The 26,889-nt window shown below is 41.7% G+C and overlaps 3 protein-coding genes across 11 annotated transcripts in view; 2 read left to right on the top strand and 1 right to left on the bottom strand.

The window, feature by feature from the left end:
* Nucleotides 1–11,653, top strand: part of adcy6a (adenylate cyclase 6a) — a 34,931-nt gene extending 23,278 nt beyond the window's left edge. The window contains exons 5-24 of the mRNA XM_076740475.1: nt 715–836; nt 1,594–1,705; nt 1,907–2,034; nt 2,144–2,302; nt 2,742–2,883; nt 3,851–3,979; nt 4,071–4,099; nt 4,185–4,332; nt 4,419–4,516; nt 5,623–5,710; nt 5,792–5,908; nt 6,012–6,170; nt 6,325–6,500; nt 6,957–6,983; nt 7,077–7,106; nt 7,226–7,358; nt 7,587–7,850; nt 7,950–8,154; nt 8,308–8,432; nt 8,815–11,653. Of these exons, the coding sequence (XP_076596590.1) occupies nt 715–836; nt 1,594–1,705; nt 1,907–2,034; nt 2,144–2,302; nt 2,742–2,883; nt 3,851–3,979; nt 4,071–4,099; nt 4,185–4,332; nt 4,419–4,516; nt 5,623–5,710; nt 5,792–5,908; nt 6,012–6,170; nt 6,325–6,500; nt 6,957–6,983; nt 7,077–7,106; nt 7,226–7,358; nt 7,587–7,850; nt 7,950–8,154; nt 8,308–8,432; nt 8,815–8,943 (2,520 nt within the window). The 3' untranslated portion in view covers nt 8,944–11,653. The remainder of the gene's footprint in view (nt 1–714; nt 837–1,593; nt 1,706–1,906; nt 2,035–2,143; nt 2,303–2,741; nt 2,884–3,850; nt 3,980–4,070; nt 4,100–4,184; nt 4,333–4,418; nt 4,517–5,622; nt 5,711–5,791; nt 5,909–6,011; nt 6,171–6,324; nt 6,501–6,956; nt 6,984–7,076; nt 7,107–7,225; nt 7,359–7,586; nt 7,851–7,949; nt 8,155–8,307; nt 8,433–8,814) is intronic.
* A 1,355-nt stretch (nt 11,654–13,008) lies between these two features.
* spmip11 (sperm microtubule inner protein 11) lies at nt 13,009–14,206 on the bottom strand. Its single transcript, XM_076740164.1, has 4 exons — nt 14,116–14,206; nt 13,408–13,575; nt 13,150–13,273; nt 13,009–13,057 (listed from the first exon to the last, which is right to left on the bottom strand). Exons 1-4 carry the CDS (start codon nt 14,204–14,206, stop codon nt 13,009–13,011), a joined length of 432 nt encoding a protein of 143 aa, XP_076596279.1.
* A 2,186-nt stretch (nt 14,207–16,392) lies between these two features.
* On the top strand, nt 16,393–26,308 carry LOC143326599 (glucose-6-phosphate 1-dehydrogenase). Of its 9 annotated transcripts, XR_013077694.1 has the most exons (16): nt 16,463–16,604; nt 17,618–17,668; nt 18,546–18,667; nt 21,111–21,148; nt 21,261–21,369; nt 21,790–22,007; nt 22,103–22,261; nt 22,948–23,073; nt 23,646–23,739; nt 23,874–24,060; nt 24,157–24,392; nt 24,591–24,667; nt 24,874–24,966; nt 25,052–25,325; nt 25,550–25,789; nt 25,889–26,308. XR_013077694.1 is itself a non-coding variant. In XM_076740289.1 (14 exons), the coding sequence occupies exons 3-14, from the start codon at nt 18,551–18,553 to the stop codon at nt 25,140–25,142; spliced, it is 1,545 nt and encodes a 514-aa protein (XP_076596404.1). In that variant the 5' UTR covers nt 16,404–16,419; nt 17,618–17,668; nt 18,546–18,550; the 3' UTR covers nt 25,143–26,308. The 9 variants fall into 9 exon arrangements, 4 of the variants coding, with proteins under 4 accessions (XP_076596401.1, XP_076596404.1, XP_076596402.1 ...); XR_013077690.1 differs by having other exon boundaries at nt 25,550–26,308; XR_013077691.1 differs by having other exon boundaries at nt 25,052–25,789.
* The last annotated feature ends 581 nt before the right edge of the window (nt 26,309–26,889 follow it).

Genomic DNA, 26,889 nt, shown 5'->3' with positions numbered 1-26,889 from the left:
TTTTAACTCTAATTTTAGCCCAAAGCATAATCTTGAACTAGTCCCTTGAAGAAATAAGAACTGGTCAAAAACACTATTGAATTAAGTCTGAGGGCCCTTTCACACCTAACCTCCCCCGGTCCAGAGGAAAAGAGGTGGTGTCAGACCAGGTCGAGTTGAACCGTGGTTCAGTTCATTTCTAGTGTGAAAACATTTTTTTGGATACTTTCAGACCAATTACAGGAAATTCTGTCAGGCTGTCTTCAGACCCAGAAAAAGGAAAAACAAAGCAACAAAACAAAATGAGCCATGGGGAGAGGAGGAGAGCAGATGTTTAACTGACTTTTGGTCCATTGACTTTATAGAGCCAGTTGGAAAAAACTCACAAAAATCCCAAACCTTTTAGTTATTTTCTGAGAGGGTGAGACAGAGAGCCGAACTGATCGACAACAGGGTAACGAGGTCAGACACGCCTGTCTACGAACCAGTCGTTTGGAGAACAGCAGCTCATGTGTGTGATGGTGACAGGGTGTGTCGTGTATAGTTCTTTAGTGCGCTAACAAAAACGCTAACCTTGGGTCAGACTTTCAGGTGTGGAAAGGCCCTAAAACTCACGACTAACTCAACAAGAACACGTCTACAGACGTGGGCGCACACTTGACACATTGCACAAACAGACAGTAACACTGGGAATGACACAAACTGCATTTTGTTTCTTTTGTGTGTGTTTTCCAGGAGCGTCTGTTGCTTTCAGTATTGCCAAGGCATGTTGCCATGGAGATGAAGGCTGACATCAATGCCAAGAAGGAAGACATGATGTTCCATAAGATCTATATCCAGAAACATGACAATGTCAGGTCAGCCTCAGCGCTTCGGTTCACGAATTCATGAATTTATACATATCAATTAAAACATCTCGTACTTGATGGGCCCTGCTTTCGGGTGGTAGAGTCAGCTTTTGAGTGCGTGATATGATCTGCTATGATCTATCATGTCATGTCGTTCTCCAACAGGAAAATACATGTTAAGATGTTTTGCTTAATCCCAGAAAATTCACCACAAAACAAACATTCTTCCCTAATTCTTCCTGAGAGTGACTCACACACATTCATGCGTACACACACGCACACACAGAGTCAGAAGAGGGTAGAGTGGTTTGGCAGAGTGGAGGCTAATTAACACTAGTGAGGGAATACTTAATCACCAGCAGCCAAGATAAGATAATCCCCAAAGATGGAGAGCTTCAGCACACATTCAATTACAGCACTGAGCAAACACAGTGCACACAGTCCCTCTCTCCCACCTCTCATGCACACACAAACACACACACACACACACACACTCACACACTCACACTACACTGGCACAGATCTCCTTCAGAAGACTTTGAGGTCAAACTTCCTGCCTCTCTCAAGGTCAGCAGCCCTCATAGTAACATACAGCAATGTAGCACCGCTGCTGTGTCGTGATCTTAGAATTGCACAGTTGCTGATGCTAAAATTTCAGCACTAATACTAAATGAAGATGCTTGATCATCGGCAAGGATTAATGCCGGTCTGCTTTCTGTGTCTCCCCGTCTCACGCTGTCTTTCCACCTCTTGATCTCGTCCTCAGTATTCTGTTCGCAGACATCGAGGGTTTCACCAGCCTGGCCTCTCAGTGCACGGCTCAGGAGCTGGTGATGACGCTCAATGAACTCTTTGCCCGCTTCGACAAGCTGGCGTCGGTAAGGAACACATGCACAGTGCCGCCTCTTCCAGTCTTTATGTTAAGCTAATTTGCCTCCTGGCTGTAGCGTCGTCCTTAACAGACAGATATGACAGTGGTATCAGTCTAACACTCGTCCTATTGAACACTTTGATAACCTTTTTTTCATCTCTTGTCATCCCTGTTCTCTCTCTTGTTCTTCTTCTGTTCTCTTTCCCAGGAGAACCACTGTCTACGTATTAAAATTTTGGGTGATTGTTATTATTGTGTGTCCGGGCTGCCTGAGCCCCGGGCTGACCACGCCCACTGCTGCGTGGAGATGGGCGTTGACATGATAGAGGCCATCTCGTGAGTAGAAGTGGCGTTTGCATATGTGTGGTGTTTGCACTGGAGTTTGTTAAAGTTTTGTCCTCGTGCCGTACAGAAGACACTGATCATCTGCGCTGTGTGTCTGCAGGTTGGTGCGGGAGGTGACGGGGGTCAACGTTAACATGCGTGTTGGCATTCACAGTGGGCGTGTGCACTGCGGCGTGCTGGGACTTAGGAAGTGGCAGTTTGACGTGTGGTCAAACGATGTCACACTGGCCAATCACATGGAGGCCGGAGGCAAAGCAGGGTGAGGGAAATAAGCACAAACACATTTACAGTTTGCATATTTGAAAAACCATACAACACAGTGTGCAGCAGCTATGAACCCGAGGCCATTTAGTGGTGGTCAACAGAATTTCCATGCTCACAAAGATCCTTAAGATTGATTATAACCAATGAAATGAAGGAGTTTCACTTAAAATACTGCATAACCTTTATCCATGTAGCAAATCAATCATATAAAGATAATTCAGAAAGCACAAAAAATTGATGTTTTGTCAATTCTGTTATTTTTTAATATCATTCATTCTTCATCATTCTTATGTGTCCGACCTGTTATGTTGTATTCTGGAGCTGCAGTGTGTCCAATTTTCCCAAGTTATGCATATATTAAGAAAGTTGTATAAAAAAAAAGCACACACATGCAGGTTTTATGTGAAAATCATTATGTTTTTGTCTCTTTGAAGCCGGATCCACATCACTAAGGCCACGTTGCAGTATCTTAATGGAGACTATGAGGTTGAACCAGGTTTTGGAGGAGAGAGGAATGCGTATCTGAAGGAGAACAGCATCGAGACCTTCCTGGTCCTCGGCTGCAGCCAGAAACGGGTCAGTGCACAAAAACACACATGGCTTAATAAGAATATAATAGGTCTGTTATGGCATGCTGTTCAGGAGGAATTTAAACATTGTGCCCTATACTGAAAAAATGCACTTTAGCATTTTGAGTGCACATTAGCCTTTTAGCACATGCTTTACACCCACATTTCACTGCACATGTTGAAAAAACGAGTATGTGACAAATAAATCTTTGAACGTAAAACTTGAGAATAGAGAATGAAACATATTTGCTTAAATGCTGTGATGGCACCACATCTTTTGTTTCAGACTTGTAATATAAAGTCGGCCACACAGGTCTTATTCCAACAACATAATGAGGAATTACTTTAAATGAATGGCTCTTCAAACTTTCACCATCAAGTGTGTGTACCAATGCCTGGAGAGGAACATTAAGGGGGCAGTGCTTATGGAAAAACATTTCTCCATCACCCAGTTTTAGCAAGTTTGGGGGAATTTCTTATTTTTTTCTTAGACTGTCATTCCAGATTATAAATCTTCAAACCATATTCTCAGAATTCTACTCAGTATTCATGTTTTCCATTCCAAAAAATCATTTCCTGAACAGCGTCTACAAATTTGAAGTTGAAACGTTGAGCAAAGTTTCCAGTGGAGGCTAAAAGAACCTCATATCTGACCAAAACTAATGAAGAGATAACGAAGAAAGTAAATGGAACCCAGAAGCTTTAAGCCGGTGACAGCAAGGTGTAGATCAACAAGTGGAATAACTGTAGCTGTGAAGGAAGCAGAACCATAGAGGCGTTATCTTAGCAGATGAGAGTGGACAGATTTGTGAATGATTAGATCCTGAACTGACTGTAAGCTTCCCTCGTGGGCGTAATAAAAGCCAGAATGAAAAAGACCTCTTCCAATGTGTTTAGTCATTTATATTGTCATTCACTGCGTTGTGTTGCATGAGAACAGTTGGTCAAGCTTTCATCTCCTTCCCTCTGAGCAGAAGGAGGAGAAGGCGATGATGGCTAAGATGCAGCGGACGAGAGCCAACTCTAATGAAGGGCTGATGCCACGCTGGGTCCCCGACAGAACCTTCTCCAGGACCAAAGACTCCAAAGTCTTCAGACAAATGGTGAGACTCCGAATCAACACTCTCCTTCACGGTGACCGAGGCCGGCTGCAGCTTCTCCATGACACTCATATTTTTTATCTTTCTTCTTCAGGGGATCGATGAGACCTCCAGTAAAGACAAGTGAGTACTGACTTGTGATGCTTACACATGTGAAAACTGCTGCACTGTTTTACTGCACTTCATTAACCTCTTTATCTATTTGTAGCCGTGGCGTTCAGGAGGCCATGAATCCGGAGGATGAGGTGGATGAATTTCTGGGGCGAGCCATTGACGCTCGCAGCATTGACCAGCTAAGAAAAGACCACGTCAAGAAGTTCCTGCTCACCTTCCAGACTTCAAGCCTGGAGAAAAAGGTTCCAGCCGAGACCCCTGATTATCATCTGTGCTTTCCGGCTGCTGCTCATATCTGACTCTCTTCTTCTGCTCCTTCCTGTTGCAGTATTCCAAGAAGGTGGACGATCGATTTGGAGGCTACGTTGCCTGTACTCTGCTAGTATTCTGCTTCATATCATTCATACAGATTGTTATCTTTCCACAGTGAGTACTTCACACATACTTTAGATCCTCCAATATGAACTGTGTATCGTTGTTTTCACACTGGTAGTTTGGTTAAATTGGTCTGGACAGAGTAAAAGAGTTATGCATTGATGCCTTTTAACTATGAAGTCTATCGGGTGTTACACGGTTTTAGTGTCTATCATCCCTCGTGTTGCATTTTAAGCATCTTGCGTTTTTATTTATTTTCAGAGCTGCCAAAAAAATGTTATGAAAATTATTAGTCCAGACTGCATCAGGACCTTGTGTATCTGTATGTCCTCAAAGAAACAGGACCAAGAGAGTGCTTTGTTCCGTAATATTAAAAGTGGATAGTTAGCTTATAGCTGTGTATCACTTGTTATTGATAAACTGAGTAGGACACAAGCCTGACACACCTCTGTTTTAACTCCTGCTGAACTGTATCTATAGTGCATGGTCTAAAGTGCATGACACAGTTGCATTTATGCCATCCAACTCCACTTTTGCTCGTTGAACGGCGCATAATCCGGCAATGGTCACAAGTAGACCATCTATGGGAGCAGGAAAATACTGTGCCATTGACTGTAGACCAGGTTTTTGTTGGTCAGTGGCGCAATCAGTTTCTGCTGTCTCAAGATAGCAATGCACCAACATTGTGGCTGACCACACCTCATTTTAGACCCACATGCCCATGGGTGCACAGATGGCTGCAAGTACATTAACTACTTACACAATGTGGGCACTGGGTGTAAAAATCTGCTGTGGGCTGCTTTGGCATAACAAAGGGCCATTGATCACCTTCTGATCTGATCTATACGGGTAGATCCCTGTACACTTGAATAATTACATGCAGGTCATTACTTATATAGAATGCTTTCTTAACAATCAGCAGCTGGATTAATAGAAGTTTAGCTTTGGAATTCATGCTCAAACGGATATGTGGTGGTCGGTCTGCTTTGCTTTCACATAACTAACTCATAACTAACAAACTTGATGTGAATCCAACTGAATGTGGAGTTTGATTAGAAGCTTTCACAGCAGCCCAAATGAACCAAACCAGCAGATTAGTAGTGGAAACACCCTGAATGCCTCTCTGTAACCCTCTGTTTCTGTATTCCTCCTTGCAGCACCCCGGTCATGCTGGGAATCTACATCAGTATCTTCATCATACTCGCCAACATCCTTTTCATCTGTGCCATATATTCGTGCATCAAGGTAGTAAACAAACAGATATTTAATGTATCCGTGAATGCACTGTCTGTTTCATGTGTAAATTATTTATTTTTCCTCTTGTAGCTCTTTCCAGCTGCAATGCAGACTGTTTCAAAGAAGATTGTCCAGTCTCGCACCAACAGCACCCTGGTTGGAGTATTCACCATCATCCTCGTCTTCATCTCTGCCTTTGTTAATATGGTAAGTGATAGCTAAACCAACGAGAGAGACAGCGTATCCATTCAGTATTTCAACCATATGTGTCAATCATTTGACCATGTGTGTATGTTTGGCTTCACTGCAGTTTGCCTGTGACACCACGAGCTTGGCGCAATGCGTTGCCGAGAAGCTGAACACCTCTGCAGCGCTGGTGACGCCCTGTCTGATCCGCAGCTTGAATGTGTCTGTTGAAGGGGGTCTAGAGATCTGTCCTAGCCAAGGCCCCTCCTGCCCCTTTCCTGAGGTGAGTTCATTGTATGTTGCCACTTCACTGTTTGTGTTCCCTATGCAACTGGTCGAGCCATTTCAACAAGAAAATGTCACATTTGCATTTGTGTTTCTCTGCGATCTGTTGTTGATAATACCTCTTTGTGATGCTGCTCTCCTGTTTGTGCCAGTATTTCAGCTACAGTGTGCTGCTGACGCTGCTGGCCTGCTCAGTGTTCCTGCAGATCAGCAGCATAGGGAAGCTGGCCCTCATGCTGCTCATCCAGCTCACCTTCCTGCTGCTGGTGGAGTGGCCACAAGTAGCACTATTCGACAACGCGGACCTCTTTGTCACCTCCAATGCCATGTAAGTGCCACAGGCTGGATGCTGATGTGGAGGGGAGCTCGGGGTAATGTTGTATGTGTAAAACTGGGCTTTTTTTTCATGTCTTCAATGTAGGCTGGTTATTGAATCTCAACACTTTGTAATACCAAACAAAATATTCTCCAAAATTGGATATTGAAAGTTGGCAGCTGGGTATTATTCTAATGAGTGAAACTTTTCCAACTTTAGACTGTTTTTGTTAAGGCAAAGCCATTATATGAGCTCCAGGGCACTGAGCAGTGGTGCATATTTTGTTAAAGGTAAAAAGGTCTTTTAACATGCATATTTTCCTCAAACTGAGGATAGTCCTACTTGGATGCCATCCCTAGTTGTGCCAATAATTAAAGCATATGTGACTTTTAATGTACAACTTGATTCTAGTTTTATGTCAGAGGTTTGTATATTTCACTAAATAGTTATGTTTTTGTTCCCTTGTAGTGATTTAAATGAAACTAGTGCTCAATGGTAAGAATTTAAATTTGTATTAAAACATTAATATAATGATTATTTGCTGAACTTGTATCGACCAGACTGATTTTTTTTCTTTTGCACTTTTAGGTCCAGTTTCAATGAAACTACAAACCAGTGGTAAGATTACATTCAGTATTACTTAAGAACATTTTTATCTCTTATTCTATTATTTAAAAACTTTTATCCCCAGTTCATCTGCCGTCCATTAATCTGGCCATGTGTCTGTCACTTTGCAGCCCATTTGTTGTGACCAAAGTGTCCCTGAGGGTCATGACTCCAGTGATCCTCACAGTCTTTGTCCTGGCACTGTACCTGCACGCCCAGCAGGTTGAATCCACTGCACGCCTCGACTTCCTGTGGAAATTACAGGTATGTACAGAGTCCACTAGAGGGCGCCACCTGACCATGTTGACAACAAACAGAATCCCCTCACGTTTCTGTAAAGCCTTCAAGTTGTCCATCAATAAACAAGATAGAGCTGTCTCAGTGTGTTGTCATAGGTTATCCCTCGTCTTGTCTACACCTTGGCCCTGTTAGACATCTACTACAGCTTTCATAAAAAGCAGAATATATCTAATAAAGAGCCTTCACTCCCAGGCCACAGAGGAGAAGGAGGAGATGGAGGAGCTGCAAGCCTACAATCGTCGCCTCCTCCATAATATTCTGCCTAAGGACGTGGCCGCTCACTTCTTGGCGCGTGAGCGGCGTAATGACGAGCTCTACTACCAGTCCTGCGAGTGTGTGGCTGTCATGTTCGCCTCCATCAGCAATTTCTCTGAATTCTACGTGGAGCTGGAGGCCAACAACGAGGGAGTGGAGTGTCTGCGGCTGCTCAACGAGATCATTGCTGATTTTGATGAGGTAAAGTTTGTTTGGGCGTGTTTGTAAAGCTCGGTGGGCAGATTTGATCATTGCTCACAGCTAATTTTGACCACCATTTTAACGACCATCTGTTTTCAGATCATCAGTGAGGAGAAATACAGGCAGCTAGAGAAGATCAAGACCATTGGTTCCACCTACATGGCGGCCTCTGGTCTCAATGACTCCACCTACGATAAGGAGGGCCGTTCCCATATTACTGCACTGGCCGATTACGCCATGAGACTGAGGGAGCAGATGAAATACATCAACGAGCATTCCTTCAACAACTTCCAGATGAAGATAGGTGAGCTCAGTGTGTTGACTTCAAACAAGACAATACCATGTTTTTCCAGCTGAAGGTTACAATGTTTGGAGATCACAGAAATTTCATGTTCTCTAATGTATAACAGCAGCTGTTTTGTCGATGCAGTGTAATGTTTTTGCCTTTCATTCCCAGGTCTGAACATTGGACCAGTGGTAGCTGGGGTCATTGGTGCACGGAAGCCCCAGTATGATATCTGGGGAAACACGGTCAATGTGGCCAGTCGTATGGACAGCACAGGTGTACCGGACCGCATACAGGTGTGTTTCTGTGACTGCTGTTAAAATTCAGACCTACATTTTTTAAGTCAAGCTGTGAATAGAATCGGTTTTGTGTCATTTTAGAATGTAAGTAAGATTGTAACAATACATTTTATGAAATATTTAAATAATGTTATATTCAATGGTCACTTGATTAAAAAATATACAATGTGTTGCAGTTCAATACAACTGCTTTGCCATAAGTTCTATCTGTGTGAAGTTTCTAATGTTGACTTTTTGTTGATTGTCGGGCATCTGTAAATTCAATTATGTATTCAGTTATTAAAACAATGAGCTGAATAACCCAGTAGAGCTGAGGGAAACATCAGACTTTATGATAATACAATGAATGGCAATGAACTGCTTTCTGTTCTGCTCACAGGTGACTACAGACCTCCACCAGGTGCTTGCAAGCAAAGGGTACGTGCTGGAGTGTCGTGGGGTGGTAAAGGTCAAAGGTAAAGGGGAAATGACAACCTACTTCCTGAATGATGGACCGCCCAACAGTTAGCAGCCATGGCAGCAGCAGATGCCGGGATGATCCCCACTGCAAGGACACAGCAGCACTGAGCGAGGACTCACAGTGCGAGCGAATGGCTAAAATCTAGAGACGCCATCACTTGAATCCCAAGCAAAGAGGAAAAAACTTTTAAGACTTCAAAAGGAAAGTGTTCTTGATGAGAGGAAAATGTTCTCGTTTGACAGCCATTTTGGCCCACGTACATGTTGAAGGACAAGTGTTTTTCTCATGTCTAGCCTCTCTCTCAGGCTTCTTGAAAGATGCAAAGTCTGTTTATTTAAAACAAAGCCTTTTAGCCTGTGTCAAAAGAAAATTAACGCTGTACATAAGGCTACTTTTTATTTTACTTTGTGTTTTTTGTTTGTTTTTTTTTTTTCGGTAATTTTTATTTCACATGAATTATGAACAGGTACTCATATTTTGTTTCTGGATTAATTATTTATTTTGATCTCAATGTTTTGTGCAAAAGGTCCTTTATGAAAAAGTGTGAATACATACGTGCACAAATATCCAGTTTATTACACGTTTATCAGTGTGTATGTACATGCATATTTGTGTGTGTATGAATATATGTATAAACTGAGGAGGAATATATTGACCAAAGACTAAAGTATTTACTAAAAGCAAGGCAAGACATGTTTGATATGTTCTCGCTAAAGTCAGCAATGATCACCGCCTCTGTTTTTTTCGGCAGGAGGCCTGAACCCCCTGTCTTTATGCCCAACTGCTGGCAGCAATGACTGCTTCATTGTTTTCATAAAATATGTAAAGTTTATTTATTTTGTCTGTCATTCGGGCAGCAAAGAGCCGATCACTTTAACTCTAAATTGATATTGCCCTCAACCTCTAACGCAAAATGACTAAAGACGACTAAGGATGTTATTAGAAGGTGATATCTGAAATCTATATTTTTATCTCCGCTCTCTGAGGAGTAGAAGTAGCTCCAGCTGGGATCATCCTCATCTCATGTCAGATTGGGTCCTCAGAGCTTGAGCAGCCAGCGTGCCGGTGCTGGTTTCAGCCGTAACAGTATGTTGCCATCGACTGCTCCTTCCCTTTCAGAGAAGTATTTTTTTGGTGCAAATGGAAATGAAGGAACTTAGATCAGCTAGTTGTCCCAGAGCCATCAGAGGGGATTTCAACACAGTGGTACCACACAGCCTGATTCTTCTATGAAGAAGAAATAGATGAAGGAAAGAAATATATATTGATTTTGACTGAATACTGTGCTTTGTAATCCTGAAGGGGCATAACTATTTTCACTGTGAGGTTTTTATGATACAACGAAACTGCTTTCTTGCCAAACATAACCGCTTTGAAGCATGTCTGATTGTGGTATCTTGTTTTCATTTTTGTTTGTTTTAATGTAGGGTATTTTGTATCACTTCTGTATCCATCATTTGTATATTCTTAATGTTGTTATTATTATTATGATGATTCTGATTAATTATTATGCTTATTATGATGATTCCATTCCAATGAAAAGGATCAAAGACCAGCACGCTTTCTTGTAAAATGCCAGTTGTAAAGCTCAAGCTCACTGGTACCAACTGATCAACTGCAGCCAACGAATCCTGCTGTTCAATCCTAATGTACAATACAGTATTTCAACTGGCGATAGGTGTGATCATGTATAGTAAGTAATAACCATTAGCTGCCTTTGCAGCAGAACCCGAGTGGTGTATGCTCACATAAGCATAGCAGTAAACACACACATTTACAGATGATTCACTGTGCTTTTTTTTATTATTATTTATGCCACTACTGCAGTATTGTAAATCTCAGTCAGGCTTTGAGGTGACCTCTCCCTTCCACACATTAACTTCTTAGTACTAACAAATGACATCCCTGGTATTTACACTATGTGAAGAGGACAAGGCAGAGCTAGCAGACCTACACATATATTTATTGTGTTATTTCCCCTCCTCTCAGTCTTTCAGCAAAAAGTGGAAGTACTAACAGCTGAGTTTGATTGCCTTAAGTTAATACGAAACAGATCATAGAATAACTCTGAACAGGAACTGTGCCTGCTTGCCCTGTCTGGACTGCTGACGTCTGAGCGGAGAGGGAGATGGATAAGGGCTTGTCGAGAATAATCTTCGGTAAACGTTCTCACCATTGCAATGATCTTGGTCTCTCCAGCTTCAGCTTTTGTTATTGGGAGAATCGGCCCTGATTTAGCTCTTCCGCCACACTCAACACTGGCAACCAACAGTTGATCATGTTTGTACCAAAGCCAGCTCACGCAGCCTTGTGCTATTGGTCCCTCCTGTGCAATGATATTTGGCCTCGGGCGTGGTCGGTGGTGGGAGCACCAGAGGACAGTAATGTAACGGAGCTCACCAACTATCAAGAGAACTGTGACCAATGAAGAGTGATTCATATAAGCAAAGAGTTTATAGAATGGACATGAGTTTATAAAAATGTGCATTGTATGTATTCTATTTCTATTGGCTGTCCATAGACTTGTGTTGATTGTTAACTCTTGGGATGTTTTGGGGGGAACAGGAGAGGGGAGGAAGGTTGTCCCCATACTACTGAAACAGTGTTTTGCTCAGGCCTGATGAATCCTTCCGTATTCGTTTTTGTTTTCTTTGTATTTTCCCTGAGTTGGAGGAGTTGAAAGGGGAGTGTTTTGCAAAGTTGAAGGACAAGAAGAGTTGAGGACTATGACAAAGAGAAAAATAACATTTCCCCTTGAAGAAAAAAATAAAAAAAAAATCAATGGCTGTTTTGTGTGGTCATATATTTACAAATGTTAAATGTACTGCAAATATTATCAGTGGCTTATGAAACACAGGCCCATCATAAATTACACAAAGATTTCATATTCAAAATTGATATACTTAATAACCATCTCTAGATTCACTGAGATTCTGTGTGTGTGCTGACCGACGTTATCCAATGACTGGAAACAACAGCCCTGCTTTGGATGTGTTAAAGTTACCCACACAGGCCACAACGTGCAGAAAAATGATATTCTCAACGGTAGATGACGGTAAAAAACATAAAAAACAGATGTGCTACTGTTTACCTGTCACAGTCTGACATGAACAAAGTGATTAAGAATATGACAGCTTTTTGCAGTCATCCACTTGTTTGGACTCGTGGGGGGTATGACTACTATCCAAACCACGGCCAAAACAAGGACAGTTACTGATGGAAAGCGCCTGAGACCAAACCAAGCCAGTATTTTCCAGCTGCAGAGCTGCAGGACCAGCAGTCTGAGTCCAGCTAGGACCACTGATGTACATGTGCCTCTATGCACCATCTACAGGCAGGCACAGCCTTTGTGACAGGAATTTTGACACTTGGACATCCTGCATCTTTGGTTCCGAGTTGCGTTGGGTGCCTGTGCTCCAGTACCTTTTTAATTGAACCAGGAATGCTTTCACAATATATATCAGTTGCCTGTGCTGAAGTCCACAAAGTAATTTCTGGGACATTTCAAGTATTTCTAGTGTTCAAATCTGTTCAGAGAGTGTCTTGACTTCCTTTGTTTCTCAACTGTCAACATTTCTTGACATCTGCTGCTTGTAAATTGAGCAACCATCTGAAAACACTGTTATGTTTGCTGATTTTAGACCCTCCATGGACCTGCTCTGCATCAGGTAAGGAACATCACATAGTCCATTAACCAAAGTCACCTCTGGCAGCAGTTTAACCTCTGCTTTCAACCTCTCTCACATAGACCATCGTCACCAGAAATTCAGCAGTAGTTACATTCATTTCCTCTAGAGGTCAGTACATTCTCACTGCCTTATTGTGTTCTTCCAATAAGCAGCCTCAATTTTTCTTTTTTTTTCATATTGACACCTCAAGACTTCCTTTATAAAAGTGGCCATCTAAAAAGTTTAAGAAGTACTTTTCTGGGGAGGCATCTACTCATAGTTTGTGTAAAAAATGACCAACCATAATACTTGACTTGCAAGAAAAAAAAAAATCATGCATGAAAGAGTCAACAAAATGAGGGATGAAGATTTGATAGTGGAAACAGTTCATTTTGTGGTTTATAGTAAGTGGAGAAGAAAAAAACCATGGAAATGGAGAGCGCTGTCAGAACAGGCTGAACTCCCGGTAGGTCAATGACATTTCTTTAACAAACCTGTGAAAGCAACAAGTGGATTACACTCACAGAGATCTAGATTATATGTTTGGTTTTAAAAGTCCAAAATTAGATTTGGACATGTTACCTACTTTGTCATCTCACTGTTCTTTCGGGGAAAATGTTTGACCTGGGTCCATGGTTCAGGACTCTTGGACACCAACCATCCATACTGCTGGTTGTCCGTTACAGGCATTTTGTAGAGCTGGTTCGGGCCTGGAGAGGAGAGGAGACAGAGACTTTGAGCAAACTCTCTTTAGTTCCTTGTCACAGCTCTGTTGAATGCACTTTGCTCATCAGCTGGAATACAACTATGATTTGGATCCAACATTTTTTCAATATCTACTCACATCTGGGTGTTTGATGCTGTTTGACCATCTCTTTGTATTGCGCATGGCTCCCATTGTGTATGTCAGTGCTGTAGGGAAGAGGCTGGTGGTCAGCGTCCGTACATGTGGGGGGTCCCTGCTGTTTCTGAAGAGCAGGAGGCAGCTCTACTCTGATGTTACTCCCACCATCTGTAAAGAGATACATTACCGTAATTTAGACTGATCATTATCTTTGCTATATTGATAAACCTGTGGCAGTTACAAAAGACTCATGTTGAAAGTAAACTTGTGTACTTTTATTTTACCATGAGAGTACTGCATGAGATTTCATAAAAATGCCAAAATATAGCATGTTTTATACAGTATCAAAAGCCCTAAAAGACATGCATTTGAACACGAAGCCTTAGTATTTAATGAGTTTTAAGCACCACAACCCCAAATGTGAAAATATCAGTAATTCCTCAGGATGAAGACCTCTTCCACCTCTGCTCTGTACTATCATGTTTACTCATTGACGTTAGTGCTACATGTAGCTTACTATTTCTTAAAGCCTGAAGACTTTTTAAGATTTAAAAAAGTATTCTTGTTAGCTATCAACTAGCTAAAGGCTCTATTTTCTCTGTCGCTGCAGCTACACAGAAACTTAAATGTATTCGGGAAGCCATCAGACCCTCAATGACTGACGCTAGCTAACGAGCTAACGTTAAACCACAGAGCAGCCGCTCTTACCCTGAGGACGAGACGCTTCTCCCGGTTTCAGTAGCATTCGATCGCCTATTGGGTTTTGATAGCCCAGGTGTGTCAAACCGAAGAAGGACATAGTGTGGCAGAGTTTCCCTCGACCCGACAAAAAACCGGGACACAGAAAGACAACAACCAGTCAATCAATCACAACTAGATGTTTACACGTAACCACGGCAACAAGTCCCCATCAGCCATGGCGGCAACTAAAATTCCAATTAGATAGATACCCCCCCCACACAAAAAAAAAAAAAAAAGAAAAAAAAAAGATATATATTGGTAGAACAACGAAAGCTGAATGTGAGGTGCTGGAACAGTATCAGTCTAAAAATGAGATTGCTTGCTTTATAAAGACTTTTTTGTGCTTTCCATAACGATCAAAGCATAAAAAACGTCTACTTTGTGACTTTGTGTGACACCGAATGTCTCCTGAGGAAAATAGATGTTTAGTAAAAACCAGTTCAACCAGTTTGCCAGTGATCACATCTCCTTGCAGCCTGATCTGAGCAAAGACACATGGCACACAGTGTACTGATTGTTCATGATTTATTCTATAAATCACCTATTAACCTTCAGTTTTATCCTGAGAGCTGCTTGGAACAGAAGTGTTGGTGTTATACTGGCCTCTCACCAGTGTGATCATAGTGTCTGATGATGAGGTCCACTCTGCAGAGGGCACACCGCTCCTGCAGGCCCGATCGCAGAGATCTTACTGGTGGATGATGCCAGCTGGAGATGGTGAGTTTCTTCAGTGCTGCATGTCAAGATGGATCCAAATGAACTCACAGAAAGTTTTCTGTTCATAGTGAATCCTAAAACAAATCTAAAATACTTTCCATTCATGCACATACTGTTCATCAGTGGTGGAGCGGCCTCCTGCTGTGGTGAACTCCGAAATTGGCGTTATTGACCAATATAACCTGAAGTCCAGTCCCTAAACTGCATTATTATTAATGCGCTAATTTTGGCTGGAGGCTCATGTTTGGATCCCAGAAGAGGAGAAGAAGATGAAGAATGATGTGAGAGTGGTGTTGATTTTATCATCTAACTCCAGACAAGAAAGCAAATAAGAGTATTTCCCAATCTGTTCATTTAACTTCAGTTAGTTGTGGTCATTGATGGTGACTGACTTAGTCTGATTTTGTAGAAATCCTACTTTAGCAGGTGGCCTGTTCTGCTTATCAAAACATACTTATGATGACCAGGGGGAGTTCGAGGCAGGCGAGAATTTGGAAATGTCTTTCAGGCTAAGATGTTTTCTTTACATATACGCTTTACAAGGGGTTAACAGCTTCAGTCACCTGTCTGGTCACTCACATATAAACAGGTTCATCGGTAACAGGTGATCTTCACACAGGTACATGCATTCAAATTCTGCAGCAACTGATGTTTCAACACTGCAAGCCTCACAGAGAGATTCCCATTTCCTCATTCTTGTCACTCTACCTGTTTGTTTTACAGTTTCTTAATCTAAATGTAACCTTCTTAAACACCACAGAGGACATTATGCAGTTCACACTGTTGTTGCTTTCAGACAAATGTACCGAGGAGCTCATCATCAGGCAAATGTTGACAGTATCAGGAGGAAATGTGATTATGATCATCTGCAAATCCAGAGTCCTGTCTCCCTGCGTCACTATGTCCTGAGCTGTTTGACTGTTCAAATGAGCAGCCTTATAATAATATTCTCACATGCTCAACTCGTTCTTATAAAATCATTCAGGATGATCAACGTCTAGTGTTCTTACATGAGATTTAAATGCATTAATCTGTAAAGTAACTAGTAAGTAAAGATATTAAAAGTTAAAAGTACAGCGTTTGCCTCTTGTCGTGGAGTGGAAGGATAGGTAAGTAAATTCGCCTTTTAAGTTGACTGCCTCAGACTTGTACCTAAGTAGGCCTACTGTACTTGAGTAAATGTACTTCCGCTGCGCACACACAAAAAAAGTGAACTTATCCTTCAAAACTATTGTAAAAAAGTTTCTCGTAGCAGGAAACATAGCCAGTAAGTGAGAGATTGTGTTTAAAGAAAAGACAAAAAGAGGAAGCATTTTCTTTATTTCCTCTGTTTTCTTAACTTTGTTTCCTCCTACTCATGCACATTGCAAATTAGCTGCATTCCACCTGTCGAGTTTTGAGTATGGCTGTGCGTGCGTGCGTGTGCACGCGCGCCCGTATGGGACGGAGGCGGGGCGAGGGGGTATTGGGGGTGTGGTACAGTTGAACCACGCCCACCTGCGGCGGTGGTGACGTCACAATATTCGACAGTGATGGGAACTCGAGCGAGCGCTGGTGAGTTTCTCTCAAACCAATAAAAATCCTGCAAATTCTCTGTGTCACTTCAACAAGGAAGTAGGCAGGACCGACAGATACGCACCACTAGGCTTGTCTGTAGCCTCCGTGTGTACAAAGTCAGTGTCCTGTCGTCGGGTTTGGTCAGGGTTTGACTGCTGGGTTATCGTCTCGTTAACAGACTTGTGAGTAGCGATAGTTTTTACTTCTGTAACTTCGGCGTTATCGGGTTTTCTTTGCGTGTAGCTAGTTGTAAGCTAGGTGCTGCGTGCTAGCGGTAAGCGGCAGTTTGGAGTTCCTGCTTCATGTTGTCATAACAGCGTGTCAAGCTGAGGGCTAGGTTTTAGTATTAGTCCGGCATACAGTCAACAAGAAAAAGCTTAGTAGCTCTGTTTAATAGCAGTAAATTGTGAGCTCTTTCACCCCGGATGTTAGAAACAGTTAGCTAATAAATGTGCCTCAACAAGCATCAACATGTCAGCCCGTGTTCTCTTGATATGTTAGCCGAACGTATCCAGCTTCATCGCCGTGTTCTGCAGTAAGGTTTAGCCCTCTTTATACGGGATTTGGCGGAGGATTTGACTAATATCATTATAGTTTGTTGTGTGTGTGTCAGGCTATTTTTAGGAGCTAATTACCATCTGACAGAAATCCACGTGCGAGTGTGCCTGAGTGTTGTGATGTGTCTAGGATGGCGTGAGCATGTGTTATATTTCATGTCTTGTCAAAGAGCTCTGCAGAGTTTTCATGATCCGTGCAGCCTGCAGATTTAGTCAAGAGCAAAAATAAAGAAGTCAGTGGTGAAATTCCTGAAAGCAGAAGTACTTCCTGTTTGGCTCATTGTTATCTTCAAAAAACATAAAAGTTTACATTTTTTCTTAAATATACAACTCCTTATCTTTGGATGTTGGATTATGGAGGAAGTAAAGGACTAAGTGCCAGTGATTTTCCTTGTTTTAGCCCATTAGTAGAATCACATGTACTTTACATTCAGGCATTAATGCTGTGTTTTTGAAGTATGTAATCTTTAATTTCCTACTGTTTTAGGCATAAATTTGACTGTTGTTATTGGTGATTAATCTGCAGATCATCTTCTCGCTTACTCACTTGGTCTATAAAATGTGAGACAATGGTGAAAAATGTTCATCCCAGTTTTATTCATGTATTCCAATGTCTTGTTTTTTCTCAAAATATTTAGTGTACAATCATAGAGGATTAAGGAAACCGTCAGGTGTGAAGTTGGAACCAGGTAATTTGGGTATTTTTCGTAATAAATTACTAGAAAAAGAAATACATTGCGTCTCAAAAATTTTCCAGGTTTAATTTTTAATATATCATCTTTTTGATTAATTGAGTAGTCAGTGCAGCTATAGGTCAGTCAGTCAGCTATATTTTTTAATCGGCTTAAAAAATAGTAGCAGTGTGTTTTTGGGCATTTAGTCTTTAAAATGTCAGAAAATGGTAAAAAGATTCTGAGAAGGTTTATCTTGTTTGTCCATCTAACACTCCAAATCTCCAAAGATATTCAATTTACAGTGTAATTAATCAAAGAAAAGCTGCAAATCCTCACATTTTCATTGCTAAGACCGGTTAATGTTGGACATTTTGCTCGAAAATTGTTGATAAAATTTCTGTCAGTTTATTTCTATTTCAAATAAAAATGTTGGCCCGTACACTTGAAACTTGCTCAGATTATATAATCTTAAACAGCGACGAATATCAGTACAGACCATCTACAACACACAGAAATGAGTGGAACTCAAATGCTGCCTGGAATAGGAGGAAAAATGCATTCAAAACACTAAAATTGTTCACCATGCATTCGACAGACGTCAGCAGAAATGTTAAACAGGATTTGTGGTTAAGGACCTAAAACCTTCCAGCAGATTGTTATCCTTTTGTTGTTATTGTTGCATTTTACAGACAGGGTGACTTTGCAAAAGAGAGCTTGCTCTCAATGACCTTACCTGTTTAAATAAAGGTAATAATATAAACCCTGTTATACACTAGTAAATTACTGTCCGGTTGAGGACACTCAGTATTTGTCTCCTTGATAGTTGGTCTATCGTTTATGAGAACATTGTTAAATATTTTGTAAATGAATTTTCTTTTGGTCTGCTTCATAGAAAAAATGGCCAACATCCCCCTCTCTCGCTCTGAGGTGTTTGGGGAGCTGAGGAAGGAGCTGCATGAAGATGAGGAGTTCCATCAGTCTGACGCTCACATCTTCATCATCATGGGAGCATCGGTGAGAGCAGGGGAGGGGAGGGGAGTCACAATGTAGTCAGTGATAATATAAGTAATGTGTAAAACTGTGGAACTAATAATGAAATGCACACCAATGATCTGGAGCAATCCTGATCACACAAAGAGCATCTGACTGTTCTCTGTGTCATTATTTTTGACAGTGTAGGCCGCCTAGGAAAGGATTGTTGGCCATAAATTCAAAGAAAGTGTGTTGTAACCTTTGCAAATACTGCAATGATAGCCCATGATGTCATTAAGGAAATGTTGAAACTCATTTCACTTAACTTATGCAAACAAACTCCACTCAGTCATCCGAGCTTTCAAAATCCTGAAATTGAGACAGTGAAAACCTCAAGGTTCCTCTTTGCTTATCATTTCAGTAGTGTATGATATGTGTATTTTCTGACTGGGTATCAAAAACGTTCTTTCTTTGCTTCATAGACTTAAACTTGCAAAAGCATTTTTGTGTTCATTTAATGAATGAAAACACACCCATCAAAAACATCACTGTTTGTTATTGTATGAACACAAATGGTTGTATGACAGCTTTGCTTAATGAAATAAAGTGGAAAATTCAACATATTTTTATTTAAATTGTGCAGTTCTGTTAAAAATAAGTGAACCAGCAAAGTAAACCAAGCTAAGAGTGTGACCCAGCATCAGACAGTACAGGATAGTTTCAGTAGTTGGTGAAAATGTTGCCATTTGATGCACATGCCTCATCAAAATCACATTTTGTGAAACTGCTAAAGTTTTATGTCAAGTTCATCCTAATAATGTAACAAGAGATGTCCCCTTCTCACGTTTACGATTTCCTCATACTGTTCAGTTGTCGAGTTCAGGAACTAAAGCCATTTCAAGGTTTTTAGACCTGTTTCCTCATATCTTTGTTACAGGAATTCTTTTCTCTCTTTTCCTTCTTCTTCTCCATTCAGTCTACAGGCTCCTTCCTCTTCAGTTGTTTTTATAGTTTAAATAAAATATGCAAACACTATTATAAATGAAAACACAACTTTACAGAAGCATGGTTGTGTCTATGAGAGCGTGTAAACTAAAACCTGAGACCCATTTTCACTCTCAGTAACAGCTTTGCTTTCACTGCATAAACAATATTTCCTGCAAAGCTATTTTTCATTTTTTAAACCCTTTAAGAGAAGTTGCCTTCACTTGTGAAAAAATATGGTGTTGGTTTAGTTTTTTGAACATCTAGTCAGGTTACAGTGCAGCACCGTTCATTGGCCCAGTCCCTTCTCTTGCAGTGTTTGCTCGAAGAAGAGGAGTGTCGCTGTTTTTTGCAGTGTCACTGACTGTCAGCGTTTTTCTTTCAACGTGAGACACAGACAGGTCAGGTGTGGCTCGGCTGTGTGCACTCTCACTCTGATTGGGCCTGTTTTGTGGATGTGTGGGTGTTGTTGCAGCTGATTTAAATGGGTGTACTACTTCTTAGATGTGGCCCTTTTATTGTGTTAATCACCAGCTGAATTTGCACAGTCATACCACATTTATAAACGTTTACTCGCGGCTGCTTCAGTCATTGCTGCTCAGCTTCATGCCGATAAGAAAAGTTCAACTGAGTTCAACAAGTTTGTCCTTTGCTAGTGTTGGAGGACATTGTGCATATCAGATCAGCTCAAATCAATGACCAGCTTCTCAACCTAAGCATGACATTAAATATTACCACATTTGCAAATGGCGAATTACACGTTAATGTTCAGTTCCTCTGGTCTACAGTTATTATTTTAAACATGCAATCTTAACCAAAGTAGCAGGGTTAAAAGTTGAGGAATTCCCAGCTGAGGAGCAGAGTCTCCTAAAGGGAGATATCAGATTGTGATGTAGGCCAACAGTATGCTGTTGTGGGAATTACTTTTAATTAAGTTGCCTACTAACATTCTGTTCTGACGTTTGCCTCGGGTCATCCCTGATATCTGAGCCCCTCCTGTCAGTATCAGTAGAAGGCCTGGTGTAGTCTTGTTGTTGATCACTGGAAGCAGACCTGAGAGAAGAAAAAACACGTTGCACACTCCATGCTCCATATGCATCTCTCTTTTATTAGGATGGCGTTTTGACCCTCAGGTCTTCAGGATCGACAGTCTTGTGAAACATATGAAACATGACCAGTGGTTGATGCTATTACGTTAGCTCGTAGAGTTAAGCCACTGAGCAACAGGGTCTTAAGCATGACTTCACTAAGCACCAGGACGGTCTTTTGTCTCCTGATTGTCTGTTGATGGTTGGCACATGTTTTCAGTGGATTACTAAAGTTGCGCAGTAGCCAAAGCAGCCTACTTACCTATTGTCAGACGGTGTGACCTGATTTGCTGCAGCATCTTGCGACTTTTTTGTCATGGAAAATAGCACAGCATCGACTCTTAATGATGGTGTGCGTGACTTTCTATTTTTTAAGTGAAATCAGATTTCTGATTGTGTGTTTGCACCTCTAGGGAGATCTGGCCAAGAAGAAAATCTACCCGACTCTATGGTGAGTGAACTTCTGACCCCAGTGAAAGTCTGAGGAAAGACACTCTCCTAATCTGGATTTGGAGATTCTGAAGCTTGGAGTAATGAACATATGTTTCTGTTTGCTCCTCCAGGTGGTTGTTCAGAGACGGCCTCCTCCCTGAACAGACGTATTTTGTGGGCTTTGCTCGCTCGGAGTTGACAGTTGACGCTATTCGGACTTCCTGCCTGCCATACCTGAAGGTAAAACGGGACTTTTTGGGATCCAGTTTTTTAATAGAATTCATTTATTTTCTCTGGAGGAGATAGAGGGATTTGCAGCCGATGGGTACACAAATGCACATCATTAAAAATCAAATATTCCCATGTGTCACGTGTCCAGTGTGCACCTTTTCTGATCCAAATTAAACCTAAGGACAAAGTTGTCTTCCCCTTGTCTTTTTCCATATATCTTATCACTTATTTTATTAATTTACAATCAGACAAGTGGATCTGCAGTGTCACATGTTGTGTCATTTGACATTTCAATCTTCTTGCCCCCACCCTCACCTTTTTCCCACCTCTCATACCTGTTTTCATCCCTTTTCTTCACTTCATATATGCACATTTTTAAAAAACCTTATTAATCCATGTGTGCATAAATGTTCCCATCCTCTGACTCAGGTGGCGGATACAGAAGTAGAGCGTCTGTCAGCCTTCTTCGGCAGGAACACGTACATCAGTGGGAAATATGCAGACGAGAGTTCCTTCTCCAAACTCCACACACACATCCTGTCTCTGCCCGGTGGATCCGAGGCAAACCGTCTCTTCTACCTGGCGCTGCCACCCACCGTCTACCACGATGTTACCAAGAACATCAAGCACAGCTGTATGAGCACAAAGTCAGTGCACACACTTATTAACTGCTGTGTCACACTGTGTGCTTGTTTTGCCTCTGCTGTAGTTCTGTCTGACTGTCTGTCTCTGACTGGAGTAGAGGCTGGAACAGGGTGATTGTCGAGAAGCCGTTCGGACATGACCTTCAGAGCTCTGAGGAGCTGTCCACTCACCTGTCCTCCCTCTTCACTGAAGAACAGATCTACCGCATCGACCACTACCTGGGCAAGGAAATGGTGCAGAACCTCATGGTGCTCAGGTGAGGAAACTAACTTCAGATACGACTGCTTTATTTTTATCTTCCATTTATTTATTTATTATTTGATAACTTGTGTAAAGATTGTGAAATAAGATGTTGTCAAATGCTGTAAACTGGGATAAAGTTTGCTGGAGAACATCTGACCAAAGTCTCAGAGGGCCTGACTGACGATAACCATAAACAGTAGAGGAGATACAGCCACTAAGAGCTCATATACTAAGGACATCCAGTATAGTGTATACAAAAACACACTTCTTCAGATATATCAGATTGTGGAAGAGGAATGTAGTAGTTAGGAAATCAAAAATGACTAGTAGGAAGATTAGCATGAGACATATGGAAGAAATACATGGAAAATAACACGTTCATTCTTTGAAGAGAGTCGTCTACCAGCAAATGTTCTTAAAATTGTTTCTCTCTGTGATTTGTAATTATTTGTGTGAGCAAAGTCAAATTTTACCCCTCAGAGAAAGATCTGCTGTTGATTTAATTTGAATCATGCAACAGTTCAGTTTCAGCTGGTTTGTGGTTTAGAAAAACAAAAATTGGTCTTTAACCAAGAAGAAAACAGAGGAATGTGTCGGTGAATGTGTCGGCGAGTGTTTGTGCATGTTGTCATGAACGGCTGTCTGTTGGCACCATGTGTGTCGCGGAGCAGAGAATGATTAACGTGGTGTTCGTTGCAGGTTTGGGAACCGAATCTTCGGGCCGATCTGGAACAGGGACAGCGTGGCCTGTGTTGTTCTCACCTTTAAAGAACCGTTTGGCACTCAGGGACGAGGAGGCTACTTTGATGATTTTGGCATCATCCGGTAAGGGGAAGCAAACAAATCCCCAAAGTTTGTCTCTGCACTGAAATATTAAAGTTTAATGCAGTCGAACAGAACAGCAGCTTGTATACTGAAACACTGCTTTTGCTGTTACTGTATATTGTAATCAGTACCTTCATTGGCAACACTCGATGCAAGAGTTTATTAACGTATTTGTCAAAAACTACAACTCCTCCTGTGGGCACCCGGAACTAGAAGATGGTATTTGTACAGATAACAAAAGATAATATAGTGACACACAGCTGTAATAATGGACAGTGCCATCATAGACGTTATGATTGTTGATAAATACTATACATGAAGAAACAGTTAACATCCTTATATCTGTGCCCAACTACATTATAGTGAGTTAGAAACTATTTAGTTAGTGTTTTACTGCTTAAAAATGGGCTTAAAGTGAAGAATTACCTTTTCAGTCTGGTAATAATCAGCATCAGCTCACTGTGAGTTATTATCTATGGATGGACGGACTCAACCAGTTTTTGGATGATGCTCACTGCCACCACATTCTGTCTCTCTTTTGTGTGACCACCTGCTCCCTTTGTCATGATCAGCGATGTCATGCAGAACCACTTGCTCCAGATGCTCTGCCTGGTTGCCATGGAGAAACCAGCATCCACCAGCTCTGATGATGTGAGGGATGAAAAGGTATGAAATTGCCCCCCAGGGACCCCACACTCTCCTCACCTCTCCAACGCCATAAATATGGACTGATCTGTTATGGTTTATGCTTCTGAGTGAGGAAACGGGGAGTATCTGTTCTCTTGTGTTCCCTCTCGTAGGTGAAGGTGCTGAAGTGCATCACTCCGGTGTCCATGTCAGATGTGGTGCTGGGTCAGTATGTGGGGGATCCAGAGGGTGAGGGGGACGCCAAACTGGGTTATCTTGACGATCCCACAGTTCCTAAAGGATCGACTCAGGCCACCTTCACCACCGCTGTGCTCTACGTGCACAACGAGCGCTGGGATGGTAAACAGACCGCGACCTTTACAAAACAAATCCTACTGATCTCACATTTCTCGTGCTCTTTCATAACGCCTTGGCGTTCGCATCGCTGCTCCTCAGGTGTTCCTTTCATCCTCCGCTGTGGAAAAGCTCTGAATGAGAGGAAAGCCGAGGTGCGGCTGCAGTTCACGGATGTCCCGGGGGACATTTTTGGAAAACAGTGTCGCAGGAATGAGCTAGTGGTGCGTGTGCAGCCCAACGAGGCCGTCTACGCCAAGATGATGAGCAAGAAACCCGGCGTTTACTTCAGCCCTGAGGAAACTGAGCTGGACCTCACCTACAAGAGCCGATACAAGGCAGGTTCATATCGCACTTCATCACTATCTGCTTCATCTACTATCTGCAAACTGCATTGACACAGGATCACCTGAAATAGTTTTTTAAATAACAGGACAAAAAAGGATAACAAAGCCGTCTACATGACATCTTCAATTTCTTAACTGTATTTTTCCAGGGAATAAGGCAGTGATGTAAAAGCTGTGTCTTATTTCCAGGATGTGAAGCTTCCAGACGCTTACGAACGTCTCATCCTGGACGTCTTCTGCGGGAGTCAGATGCACTTTGTACGCAGGTCTGTCTTTGTTTTCCACTGCTGTTGTCTCATGTTACCAGCTGTAAACTAAGCCTGTGTGTTGGATTGGCATGCTGCAAGAGCTTTATGCGAGCTAACAGTTCTCCACACTAGATGGAGACATTGTGCATCTTTTCTCTGCCTAAGCATGAAGGAAACATTCAAGGTTTGACCTGGCACTACATCTGTATATTATGTCCCTGCAGTGATGAACTAAGGGAAGCATGGAGGATCTTCACACCTATTCTTCACCAGATAGACCGAGAGAAGCCCAAACCTATTCCTTACAAATATGGAAGGTATGAAATGTTGTTCACTTTGCCCTTAGTCGGTAGAGGACTGTTGACCCAGTGCTGATTGTGACTGTTTCTCTCTTCTCTGCAGCCGTGGCCCACCAGAAGCGGACGAACTTGCAAAGAGAGTTGGATTTCGCTACGAAGGCACTTACAAATGGGTCAACCCTCACAGACTGTGATTTGTGATGAGATGAGGGAGGAGTAGAGGTAGGATAGTAGAAAGGGTGCAGCAGGGTAAGTGAGCCGTATTACGTTCCAACACAGTGTCTTTAAGGAAGGAGGTGTTTCCACTATGTGGATCCATTGTAGTAGCAGCAAAGGTGATATTTAAAAAAAAAATAGAGTATTTCTCAGGTATAGCAGTTATTTGTTGGAGCTAGTTCATCAGGCATTCAATAGAGGATTGTGAATTCCTGCTGTCATCGTGGGCTTTAAACCAGTTTTGGTGGTAGCTTTTATGTAGAATTAATACGCTCACAGCAGCTTTCTGTTTTGATCGGTGGGACCAGGTCAGGTGGAGAGGGAACAAAAAAAGTTGAACCAGGATATAATTATTTGTGATCAAAAGAAGTGTCTGATGAACTAGCTCCACGTCCCTGTCTTCATTAATTAGGTCTTAATTTGTCAGGATGGTAAATGGAATAACTGAGGAACGTGAACAGAGCAGAGCAATAACGAAACACAGCTGAGTCATGCAAGTGTAAAGTACTGTACCAAAGATGGTAACTGAACACAGCGGAGATGAGGAGCAACAGGAATGATTGTTCGCCATCTGTCACTCTTATAACCCTGGTGATTGTAAAACTGTTCTGCTTTGACTGCATTTGTTAATCACACGTAGTGAAATTTTGTTTTTACAACTTGCGTACTCTTTTCGCCTCCTCTGCCTGGGACCAAGGATGTCTTGGCATTTTAAGATGAGTAGACTGTTGGTGGACGAAGGGCAGCGCAGACAGTTTCTCCTCAGAGCATTCATACTGGAATAGTCTTAAGTGTCCTTACGGACAAGCAGAATGAGCTCTCTTCATCGCTTCATTGCCTTTTGTTTACATTTTTCTTTCGAGTGTATTGAAGTTACTGATTTTCATTCCATATTTCCAAATATCCAGACAGCGGCAGTGTGTACCACGGGTCAACAGTGAATGTCTTAGTCATGGCGTACTGTATGCTGCTGTTACCTGCACTCACATGTAAAGCTAACTACGTTTCCACTACCTGTAATAAACTAGTTTTGCTTCTCTGTTAAATCTGTTTCATGCTTTGTAGCACTAATCTTGATGATGCCATTGGTATCTTTCAAATGTCAGCATTTTAAGACAATATATTAAAAGGAAGGGCTTGGTAATGTGGGAAATATGCTTATTTGCTTTCTTGCCAAGAGTTAGATGGTAAGCATTTATGCTAAATATGGAAATAGAGCCAGGAGGACGTTAGCTTAGCTTAGCATAAAGACCTGCAGCAGGTGGAAACTGTCCAAAATTATCAAGCTCACGATTAACATATTTAATTTATTCAAGAAACAGATATTAAAAGTAAAGTGTGGTTACACAGGGAGCTGTGTGCTTTAGCTATTTCTTGACCAGCTTTAGTGACTTTTGTTGTTCTGCTGTCCCGTAAAACCACAAATTGTCATTTAATGTGAGTTTCAGAGGTGCTTGTCAGCAGATCTTTTTAATTGGACAGATCTAGGCTTGGTATTTCCCTGTTTCCAGTCTCTATGCTAAGCTAATCGCCTGCTGGCTCTAGCTTCATATTTTGCGTGCAGACAGAGAATATTCTTACTGAAGTGCAGCTCCCAGAGCGTCAAACTCGTCCTTCAAACTGAACATTTGGGGATTTGGTTGACTCTTACTTGAACAATGCTGGATTAGAAGTAATGGCGTTAACTGTGAAGTTAAAACAGTAGACATGATTGCCTTCCTAATG

Source organism: Chaetodon auriga, chromosome 10, assembly GCF_051107435.1.
Source record: "Chaetodon auriga isolate fChaAug3 chromosome 10, fChaAug3.hap1, whole genome shotgun sequence".
Classification (NCBI taxonomy): domain Eukaryota; kingdom Metazoa; phylum Chordata; class Actinopteri; order Chaetodontiformes; family Chaetodontidae; genus Chaetodon; species Chaetodon auriga.
Note: the sequence above shows the minus strand (reverse complement) of the source record. Positions and strands in the feature narration are given on the sequence as shown.